The 12101-nt window shown below is 42.1% G+C and overlaps 1 protein-coding gene across 13 annotated transcripts in view; it reads left to right on the top strand.

Annotated features, from left to right (window-relative positions):
• The window catches only part of SRPK2 (SRSF protein kinase 2), a gene marked incomplete at both ends in the record, with an annotated part of 207029 nt that extends 195629 nt beyond the window's left edge, over positions 1 to 11400 (top strand). For all 13 annotated transcript variants that reach the window (XM_080701014.1, XM_080701020.1, XM_080701021.1 and 10 more), the window contains one exon: positions 11216 to 11400. In XM_080701014.1, coding sequence (XP_080557140.1) covers positions 11216 to 11400 — 185 coding nt within the window. The remainder of the gene's footprint in view (positions 1 to 11215) is intronic.
• Positions 11401 to 12101: the final 701 nt, after the last annotated feature.

Consider the following 12101-nt stretch of genomic DNA (forward strand, 5'->3'; position numbering starts at 1 on the left):
CTTTATTTGAAACAGGGTTCCATGAAGTTTTATTGCTTTATTTTTTGTTTTTTTTGGTGGTACTGGGGGTGGAACCCAGAGGCTTTCTACCTCTGGATTATACTCCCAGACCCATTTTACATTTTATTTGGAAACAGGGTCTCACTAAGTTTCCGTTAAGTTTTAGAAGGCCTCACTAAGTACCTGAGGCTGTCTGAAAATTGCCATCCTCCTATCTCAGCCCCTCAAATGCTGGAATTACAAGCGTGCATCGCCACAACTGGCTACATACTGTTTTGTTTTTTTTTTTTTGCGGTACTGAGAATGGAACTTTGGGGGCATTCTACCTCCGAGCTACACCCTCAGCCCTATTTTTTATTCTTTAGTTTGAAACAGGATCTCACTAAGTTCTAATGTGCCTCACTAAGTAGCCAAGGCTGGCTGCGAACCCGGATGTTCTTGTCTCAGCCTCTCAAATGCTGAGATTATATCCTGTGCTACCACGCCTGGCTTTAGGTGCTTTTTATTTTTTGGTGGTGGTACTGGGGTTCCTAGAAACCCTTCTACCTCCAGGCTACACTCCCAGACCTATTTTATACTTTTATTTGGAAACAGGGTCTCTTAAGCCAGCGTGGGTGGCTTCAATCCTCCTGTCTCTGCCTCCCAATCGCGGGGATTACAAGTGTTCGTCACCACGCCCGGCTAGGTGCATTATTTTAATGTTGTAATCTTCTTTCCAATCTTCCCTTGTCATAACTCAGAACAACTGTTGCTTTGCCCTATGCAATCTCTTAGTTAGGAATCAAATTTTAAAAATACTAAAAGCTCTAGATGATTTTTTCAAAATCCCTTCCAAGTGTTAATTCTGAGTGTCATTAGTGCTCTTAATTCTTGTTTTCCAGCTTAGATTTGATTTTAGTGCAGTGTCCTTTAATAAAGAACTTTAATGTTGGTTTGAGGTTCTAGAAATTTCTAAAAGTCTCAGATACTCTTTTCCCTTTGCTTTAGCCACATTTTGAGAACTGATTCTTATTTTTCTATGAGATAAGAAGTTCCTACTGAGTAAAGTTCCCTCCCCACATGTCGACCCTCACACACAGTCCTGAATAAAGGTAGCAGTAGTGACATACATAGCTTTGCTATTACCTGTGTTCACTAAGATAGCTGTGAGACCAGGGATGCAGTGAAAACTTGGCTTAGTTTTTCTCACCCATTGCTGGGGAATCTTTTAGGTTGCAGCAGTAACTGTTATTGCTAAAGCAAAGTAATAAACAGAAAGGGACAGTAATGACTGGGGTTGTAGTAGTATTTAGAAAATGGATATTGTTTCCCTTAAAAAGTTTCAGAAAATGTCATTTGAAAATGGTGGAAGCAAGGAAAAGCCCTGAAATATTGCGGCCTAGGATTCAAAGTGACTTGGAGGTACTGTATTTATTTTAGTGAAGGTAGACTCCTTCCACGTTTTAGAATTCCGGGGCGTATCCCCAGTATCACGCAGCTGCCTTGCCAGAGGCCTCAGCAGTGTGAGGGGAAGGTTGGGTGAGAGGGAGGCTTTCAGCACGTCAGCCTGGTCTGCTGCAGTGCTGGGAAATGTTCCTGGCTCCACAAGGGTCAGCAGGGACAGAGAAGACCTGAGAGGCACTAGACATGGTCCTGCTCCTTCACTCAGGCAGCAGCACTTGGAGCCTCTTTGCCTGCCACAGGAGTCTGGCCCAGCATTGGCAGACAGTGAAGGCACCATGCAGGGATTCTTGTCCTTCAGTGAGCAAGGATAGGGCTGTGCATTCTCTTTGCCCATTCTCCGCCTGGGAGGTTGAGAGCCACATACTGTGTACAGCAGGAAGGAAGGGGAAGAGAGACAATAGAAGGGGACTTGAATGATGAGAAAGTATAATCACATGAGTTATTTAAAGGCTCCTCTCTCACAGCCTGAGGTCATGGGCTGCCCTTAGGCTTCTGTCCTGTCAGGCTTTGCCCCTGGCCTGGAGCTGTGAGTCTCCAGAACCATGTTGGTCGCAGAATGCCAACTAGAGCCAGCAGTATCCACAGTGCTACCTCCCGCCCCTTTCTCAGGAGGGTTTGGGAGGGATTTGCCTGTCCTGTGGCCCTTGAAACTGGAAGGAGGCTTTGACATAGGTCTTTTCATCTGGGGTATGTAGCTGCGAGTCTGTGCACTTCACAGTTGGCAGGCTTGGGGTTTTGTTAAGCCTTTGGTGCATTTGCAACCTCCTGATGACTGACCCAAAACATTTTGACTTGGTGTGACTTTGATAATTAGAGCACTTCTTTTCCTACCTTTGAGCTAGGCCAAAAATTTCCTAACATGACCGAGAATTATGACTTAAGTTCTTTAGTGATAATTGTTTGTTTATAATGGCTATGGAAATAAAAAGAAATTTTGTGTCTTGACAGAAATAATATAAGAAGTGAAGGCTTGTCATGGAAATAGATTCTACCACATCCCTGAGGAAGTGGGGAACAATTGTTGTAATAATGTTTTGGCATTGTCCTCCAAGTAATGTATGAATATGCATTTTGAAAAGAGTGGAACTTTATCCCTTTAAAATGTTTTCTAAAACACCATTGTACCAGAACTGATGAAAAGCAAACCTTAAAACTGCTGTCATTTTGCTTAAGTCACACTTGGAAGCAGGTATGGATCATGGCGATTTACCAGGAGATTTTCCTGCTCTTTGTCCTCCAGAGTAAGAAGCAGATTTTCATCCCCATCATGGCCCAAGGAGAAGAGTATATCTTGTGTGATAAAGCTAAATAGGAAATGTAGCTAATTGGCTTCCCCTTCTCCCTCCTCTTGCTCTTGGTCTTGTTTATGGTACTGGGGATTAAACCTCCAAGCTACTTCCCCTGCTATTCTTATTTTGAAACAGGGTCTCACTAAATTTCAGAGGGCCTCACTAAGCAGCTGACACTGTCCACGAACTGCAGTCCTCCAATCCAAGCCTCCCAAGCACTGGGATTACAAACGTGCACTACCATGCCTAGCTACCACCATTTTATTTTAAAACATTATTTCTAAGTTTAAAAAGGCATTTTTTTCTTCTCTGTACTAAGTCTTTAGAAGATAAGCTTCACTGCTGGGTCTCTGGCACACAGCATGTTCAGTAAATATTGTTGATTATTAACCACTATTCAGCCCTTGTTGTAGATGGAAACTGTTTTGATCCAAAGGTGACCAGTATGTCCAGTTTGCCGCGGCGAGTCCTAGCAAAAGCCCGGCATCATTACTCATAGCATCCCCCTCCTGGCTCAAGTCTGGTGATTGCAGAATAAAGACCTGGTGACTAGAGTTCTGATGAAAGATAGACAGGTTTCCACCTATTCCTGGGACAGTGCAGTGACATAAAACACAGCAAGGGCATTTTTGTGAAGTAGTAAATCACTGTCTACACAACTAACTGTTCATATCTTTAATTCTTATTCTAATCATTCAATTAAAATTTTACACAATTATTTTATGTTCCTGCATTTGACCACAGCTCGTCCCTGGAGTCAGCTGTGGAATTTTCCATTTGTGCTGTGAATTTTCCATTTGTGTTTTCAGGATTTGGACATGCTCACCTGTAGTTCCTCCCATTTACTCCTGTCACTTATCTTATGAATTAGTGAAATGTTTGTTTTTACTGCATACAATAATATAACATTTGAAATTATTTTAAAGTTATTATATTGTTGTATGGTTTTTTTCCCCAACCTCCCCCATCCCTTATTCATTCATTCGTTCATTTGTTTGTTTATTGCAAAAAGATTTTGCTTAAGTTTCTAAGGATCTTAAGTTGCTGGGTCTGGCCTCAAACCTGTGGTCCTCCTGTCTCAGCCTCCCAGGTACTGGGATTATGGTATATGCCACCATTTTTTTTTTTTTAACTAAAAACCAATTGGGAATACCTGAAATCTTTTTTTTTTTTTTCCCCAGAACTCTGTACATGCTAGGCAAGTGCTATACCACCCAGTTATCCCAGCCTCCTCCTCCCTAGGCATCCTTTTCCTTTTATCTCTCTTTTGTTTGTATGTATGTGGTGCTGAGAATTGAACCCAGGGACATTCTGCTTCTGATATGCGACACCCCAGCCTTTTTTTATGTTTTATTTGGAAACAGTGTCTTGCTAAGTTGCTGAAGCTGACCTCAAACCTTTGGTCCTTCTGTCTCAGTTTCTCAAGTATGGGGATTGCAGGCATGTGCCATCATGCCTGGCTACATTTTGTTTCTATGTTTTGTCTGCTGTGGACAAAGCTGATCTGACCACTAATATGTGGTTTTTGTTTGGATTTCTCTTGATTGCCTATGTGTTATGGTTTGATTGCCTATGTGTTATGGTTAAAGAAAAAAATGCTTGACTCTGATAAAGTCCAGTTTATGTACATTTTCTTTTCTCACTTATGCTCTAGATTCACCATCTACAACCAAGGTCATAAAGATTTTTCAAAAAATTTTACTTCTAAAACATTTACTTTTCTTAAAAAAGTTATAGTTTTATCACTTATAGTTAGGTGTATGGTCTGTTTTGAGTTAATTTTTGTATCCTCTCTGAGAACTTATAACAGATTTTGAACTCCAGTAGCTACAAGTTCTTTGTATAACTGTAAAGAAATTTATTCATATTTTTTATATTTTTGTCTTTTGCTCTGTATACTACTATTTATTGGTAAGTTTTCGTTCCATTTGTGAACGACTGGAATTTAGCACAGTCTAATTTATAATATGGTTTACTTTATGATTACCAGGACTTGCCTTTATAATTCTCCCATAGGTTATATGAAACCTCATATTCTTTTTTTAGGGATGGAACCCAGGGGCATTTGACCTCTGAGCTACACCCCCTGCCCTGTTTTTTATTCTTTTTTTTGAAACAGGGTCTCACTGAGTTGCAAAGGGCCTCACTAAGTAGCTGAGTCTGTCCATGAACCATGATCCAGTCTTAGCCTCCCAAATGCTGGGATTACAAGCGTGCACCAGCACACCCGGCTTGAAACATCATATTCTTCTAAGTTTAATTTTGGAATATATAATTTCATGGACAAAATAACATTTTCCTTCACAGATCATTTAATCAAAAGAAGTATAATGGAAGTTCTTCAAGCACTCAAATGATCTTGGACTTGCAGATACAGTTGCTGTCACAAAACCTCTACACCGGAGGAGAGACCCTCCCCTGAGCCTACTTACTATTCATTTCCCTTGTCTCTGTTGAGATGTTTCTCAGCAAATTTGGAAACCCAGCAGCTGAGGAGAATGGCCCCTGACAGCAAGTCCAGGACCTGGTCGCTTAGCTTTGTGTGCACGTGTATGCGAGCGGGTGAATATTGAGGTGTAGCGTGGGGTCACAGGCAGGGCTCAGTGATGCTTGTTCTTGTTACTAGGGTATTATTATCATTTCAATATGGTTTAAACCCTGGGTTGCTGTACCATTGAGCTACACTCAAGCCTTTTTTTTTTTTTTTTTTTTTTTTTATCTGAGACAGGATCTCACTAAGTTTCCCAGATTACTCTTTTGGTGGTATTGGGGGTGGAACCCTTCTACCTCCAGGCTACACTTCCAGACCTATTTTCTATATCTATATCTATATATCTATATCTATATCTATATCTATATCTATCACACACACACACACACACACACACATATATCTTTTTTTTGTTTGGAAACAGGGTCTCTTACACCAGTGAGGCTGGCTTCAAACCTGTGTGATACTCCTGTCTCCGCCTCCCAAGTGGGGGGATTACAAGCCTGCGCCACCACGCCTGACTCCCAGGCTACTCTTGAACTTGAGATCCTTCTGCCTCAGTCTCTTGAGTAGTTGAAATTAGGTATACACCACTGCACCTTCTAATCTCTGGTGCTTAGTTTTCTGAAGGAAAGGCTTGGGGTATAGTTCAGTGGTAGAGCCCTTGTTTCACAGGCAGGAAGCCCTGGGTTTGACACCCACTACCACAAAAAAATTTTAATAAGTATAAGCTGAAAACTTATTTTTTTTTGGGGGGGGTAGTGCTGTGGATTGAACCCAGGGATGTCTTAACTCAGAGCTACACACCTAGCCCAATTTTATTTTTTATTTTGAAACAGGGTCTCACTAAAGTTACTGAGTCTGGCCTCAAATCTGTGATCCTCTTCTCAAGCACTGGGATTACAGGATACTGTACCCAGCTAGGAAACTTGTCTTTACAAAATAAAAACAATCGTAATTAAGTATATAGCTATTTCCAAATGTGTTTCAGTTAAATGTATTCTTGTATATTTTTCTTAAAACATTATTGAGGTTAGCTGGGCGTGGTGGTGCACGCTTGTAATCCCCACGCTTGGGAGGCGGAGACAGGAAGATCGCGTAGGTTTGAAGCCAGTTGCACTGGCTTAAGAGACCCTGTTTCCAAATAAAAAAAAAATATAAAATAGGTCTGGGAGTGTAGCCCAGCACTAGAAGGGTTTCCAAGAACCCCAGTACCACCAAAAAAAAAAAAAAAAAAAAAAAGTAGATTACAAAAAACTGTGTCCATACTCAATATTCACTGACTGTCCCTTGTCAGAATCCCCCACACAATACAGCGAGACGGCCGCATGCAGCGTGCAGGGCATTAGTGTTTCAAGTCACATAGCTGTGTGAGAAGGTGTACTGTGGGTATGCACATATATACGTATTTGTTATTTGTTTATTTTTTGTGGTATTGGTATTGGAACCCAGGGGCATTCTCCCTCTGAGCTACACCCTCAGCCCTATTTCTTATTCTTTTTTTTTTTTTTTTTTTGAAACAGGGTCTCACTGAGTCGCAAAGTGCCTAAGTAGCTGAGGCTGTCCTCAAACCGTGATCCTCCTGTCTCGGCCTCTCAAAAGCGTGTGCCAACACGCCCAGCTTTTTACCCCATTTTTATTAAGGAACTTGATACCCTTGGATTTTTCTTTTCTATTTGTGCATGTGGGTGTCTTGCGAACAATCTCTGTGGATGCATAAGAATTTTTGTACTTGGTTTGATGCCTGTTGAAGGATCTTAGTTTAAAAATGGCACCCTCAAAAATAGGCTCTTTTAGTCGGGCGTGGTGGCACACGCTTGCAAGCCCAGCTTTTGGGAGGCTGAGACAGGACGGTGGTGGTTTGCGGACAGCCTCAGCTGCCATTGCACCCTTTGCAACTCACTAAAACCCTTTCAAAATAAAGGAGAAAAAATAGAGCTGGGGGTGTAGCTCGGAGAGAGAATGTCCCTGGGTTCCATTCCTGGTCCTGCAAAAAAAAGGGGGGGGGGGCTCTTTTAATTTTGGGAGCAGGCAGGGCTTCTCGGCATTTGCATTCTCTAGCAGATCTGTATAGTATTTATTACAAGATGTAATAATTGAATGTCAAGAAACTTCTCTCCCCTTCTAGAGTACTCGTGTCATGGTGGGTTCTCTTAGTTTTCTTTAACAGTGATTGCTTTGGTGAGATCCACAGCCACCTAAATTAATAGAGTAACTTTGTTGAAAATATGGGAATCCAGATAAACACCCTGACAGGTAACACAGCCCGTGTATTGCTTCGCTTGATGCTGATGGCTGTGGGGTTTCTTTTGTTGTTGTTATACGGGGGGTTGAACCTAGGGGCATTCTGCCTCTCAGCTTCACCCTAGCCCTATTTTAACTTTAATCAGTATCTCACTAGGCTGATGAGAGTCCTACTAGCTCAGGCCGTCCTCCACCTCCCAATCACTGGGATTATAAGTGTGTGTACCACACACCCTGCTTTGGCCATTGATTATTTTAAAAATCATTACTGTGTTTATGTATAGAACATAGTTTTGAGCCTGTTGTTTACTATCTAATATTATACCATATGATTTCCCTCCATGCAGTTAGGTAACATCAGTGATATTCACCAAGCAGATGTACTTGGCGTGTGTGTGTGTGTGTGTGTGTGTGAGAGAGAGAGTGAGAGAGACAGACAGAGGATTGAACCCAAGGGCATTCTACCTCCAAGCTACACCCCCAGCCCTATATTTTTTTTCACTTTGAAATAAGTTTTCGTCTACGGCCATACCACCCTGAATGCGCCCGATCTCGTCTGAAATAAGTTTTCACTAAAGTCTCAGTACTTTTTGAGGGTGTCCTCAAACCTGTTATTCCCCTGTCTCTGACTCCCAAGTACTGGGATTACAGGCACAGTCCACCATGCCCAGTTTACTTGATTTATTTCTTAACCACTATTCTCCTATTACTGAGCATTTATAATTTGCAAATGTGTACAGTTTTGTATAGAGCATATTTGGTGGCAAAGGGAAGCCAGTGTTTTTCTCTTTAGCATACATTCCTAGAACTACTAGAATTTCTGGGTTGCCTCACTTTTTTTGGGGGGGGGGGTGGTACTGGGGTTCCTGGAAACCCTTGTACTTCCGGGCTACACTCCCAGACCTATTTTATACTTTTTTAAAATTTGGAAACAGGGTCTCTTAAGCCAGCATGGCTGGCTTCGAACCTGCACGATCCGCCCGTCTCCTCCTACCAAGTTGAGGGGATTACAAGCATGCGCCTTGCCCCCCCACCCCACACTTATTTTTTAACGGAAACTTTGTTTCTTTAACAAGTGGTCCCCATCTCTGCACATCTGCTTTCTTGTCAAACAAAGATGAGATCTCCAAGTTGGAAGCGATGCTTAACTCTATCCCAGTGCTCACCTTGGAGCCATAGCTTGGCACCCTAGCCACCGCTCCCTTCGTAAGAACCCCTCTTAGCTGGGTTTGGTTATACTACCTGTGGTCCCAGCACACGGTAGGCTGAGATAGGATAATTGAGAACTGCCTCAACAACTTAACAAAACCCTATTTCCAAATAAAAATGACACTAAGGGTATAGCTTGGTGGTAGAATGCCCCTGGGTTCAATCCCCAGCACTCTTCTTCCCAAAAAATAAAGAAAAGAAAAAGAAAAAAAAAGACAGGCATGGTTAGTGCGCACTTGTAATCCCAGTACATGGGAGGCTGAGACAAGAGGATCGCAGGTTCACAATCAGCCTCAGCTACTTAATGAGCCGACTCTGATTCAATAAAAATAAAATGAGGCTGGGAGTGGATCCCCAGTCCCAGGCACCAAAAAAGAAAAAGGAAAAAAGAAACCCTTTTGAAAGTTTCTTTATGAAAACCTGTACACTGCATGATGCAGGTCTGTAGACACAGCAGTTCATGAACTTGTATTGAGAGTATATGCAAAAAGGAAGAGACATTGAAGGGTAGGAGTGCAGGAGAGTTTTGTTTATACAGTTTTACATAATCTTTTGTTTTTGTTCTGGCTTAACAATGGATGTTTCTAAATTGCCTTGAGTAAATGGGTAAAGTAACCAAGGCCTCCTGAGAAGATTTTTAGTGAGTACAGCGTTCCTCCCTCCTGATGAGTAGTCTGAACAGTCTACCTTGTGGGTTAGAGACACAGATGAAAGGGCAGATTGGGCTGAGTTCCTGCACACGGTGCCCAGGTGCTGAGCCTGGCTTTGTGGCTGCAGGCCCTGGGCTGGTGCTGGCTGTGCGCATAGCATGATGTTTGCTCTGTCTAGGAGCTGCTCAGGGCCCAGTCTGATAATGGGATACCCAGGAGGCTTCTCTGTCTGCAGGGGTGGGGTGTCCTGTGAAAATCTTGAACAGGCAATGAAGATGGGTTATTTATAATGAAGATTATCCTGATCTTTCTGCAGTCTCACTTAAAAATAACTTTGTTATAAAAAGGTCATTGAAAGCCGGGCGTGGTGGCGCACGCTTGTAATCCCCGCATTTGGGAGGCTGAGACAGGAGGATCGCACAGGTTCAAATCCAGCCATAGCAGCTTAGTGAGGCTCTCAGCAACTTAGTGAGACCCTGCTTTCAAATAAAATATAAAATAGGTCTGGGAGTGTAGCCTGGGGATAGAAAGCCCCCGGGATCCACCCCCAGTACCACCAGACATGTCATTGACTAGCTTGTTAGTCATTCTGCTATATCTTTCAGGGCTGTCTGTAACCCAGCTATATAACACTCTTATATACACCTAACACAATTTGAAAATTTTAAGTTCAAGGTTTATGGAGTGCTGTTTTTGGAATCTTAGATTTTACAACAGTGTATAGACATACGCCGTGTTTGTTTTGTTTTGGTCTCTAGACTCTGCTCTCCATTACAGTAACCACTACCTGCTTGTGGCTATTTAAATTTAGACAGGTTAAAATAAACATGTATGTCAATCACATTAGTCACTTGGACCAGGGGCTGCCACACTGGACAACAGAGATAAAAACCTTTCTACCATCACAGAAAATTTTCTTTTTGCTATCCTAGAGAAAAAGGGGCCCTTTTTGTGTGTGATAACATGCAGAAATAATGACTCACGGAGTTCAAATGGTATAAAATGGTATATACCCTTATCCTTTTTTTTCTTTTTTGGTACTGGGGATTGAGCCCAGAGTCATATTACCTTCGAGCTACACCTCCAGCCTGGTTTCGTTTCCTTCCTTCCTTCCTTCCTTCCTTCCTTCCTTCCTTCCTTCCTTCCTTCCTTCCTTCCTTCCTTGCCAGGGGCATTCTACCTCTAAGCTGCACTCCCAGCCCTATTTTAATTCTTCATTTTGAAATCAGGTCTCACCGAGTTGCAGAGGGCCTCACAAAGTAGCTGAGGTTGTTCGCGAACCGTGATCCTACTGTCTCAGCCTCCTGAATCCTGGGATTACAAGCGTGCGCCACCATGCCCTGCTTCCAGTTTAATTTCTTATTTGGAAACAGGGTCTCACTAGATTGCTGATTACCTTGCTAAATTGCCGAGGCTAGCTTTGGGCCTGAAATCCTCCTGTCTCTCTCTCTCTCTCCCAAATACTGGGATTACAACCATGCGCCACCACGCCCAGCTAAAATGGTGTGTATTGTAACAGCTTTTTCTGTCAGTATTGCAAATTGCAAAAAAAAAAAAAAAAAATCCCAACTAGAAATAAGAGTGGTTCTCTTAGCCTTTAGAAATGAAACCATTCTGAGAATACTCGGCATGCCCTACTTCATTGAACCTAGAACTGATGTGAAAGAACTCCCAGCCTCTTGTTTCCATCCACCAAGCTTATTTGGAATATTAGCATGGTCACAGGTACTTTAATGATTATTGCTGGTGAGGGGAAACATCTTTCTTGTTGTCATAATGTGTTGAGCATGTCGGTTTGTCTGCTTCAGTGAAAACAACATGGCTGGACCAAGTACAGGAAATGCATATTTGAAGCTTTCTTTATATTGGCGTGTTTTTTCCTCCTGCAGGAGAACTACGGCACATCACCAAGCTGAAGCCCTGGAGCCTCTTTGATGTCCTTGTGGAAAAATATGGCTGGCCCCATGAAGACGCAGCACAGTTTACAGATTTCCTGATCCCGATGTTAGAAATGGTTCCAGAAAAGCGAGCCTCAGCCGGCGAATGTCTTCGGCATCCTTGGTTGAATTCTTAGCAAATTCTACAAATATAGCATTCTGAGCTAGCAAATGTTTTCGAGTACATTGGACCTAAGCGGTGACTCTCGTTCTGTAACAGGATTACAAGTGAGCTGGCTTCACCCTCAGATCTTTATTTTGCTTGGAGGTACTGCTGTTTGACATTTTGCTTTTTGTGCCCTGTGATCCTGGGGAAGGGTAGTCTTTGTCTTCAGCTAAGTAGTTTACTGACCATTTTCTTCTGGAAACAATAACATGTCTCTCTAAGCTTTGTTTCTTGTGTTGTGTGACATTCAACTGTCATTTTTTTGAAAGAAAAATACTTTCCCTTTTGTGTTTTGGCAGGTTTTGTAACTATTTATGAAGAAATATTTTAGCTGAGTACTATATAATTTGCAATCTTAAGAAATTATCAAGTTGGAACCAAGAAATAGCAAGGAAATGTACAATTTTACCTTCTGGCAAAGGGACATCATTCCTGTATTATAGTGTATGTAAATGCACCCTTGTAAATGTTAATTTCCATTAAGTATGGGATGGGGACTCAGATTTTCAGAAAAGCTACCAAGTCCTGAGTGCTTCGTAGCCTATATTGCATGTAGCAGACTTTCACTGCTCCAAGAAGTCTTTCAAACTTTTCATTCCCTAATGGTCCATTTACATTGAATTTTAAAATGAAGTGGCTCACGGTTACAAGATGTCATTCCCTATGTGGCAC

Source organism: Muscardinus avellanarius (genome assembly GCF_963383645.1).
Source record: "Muscardinus avellanarius genome assembly, chromosome: 9".
NCBI lineage: Eukaryota > Metazoa > Chordata > Mammalia > Rodentia > Gliridae > Muscardinus > Muscardinus avellanarius.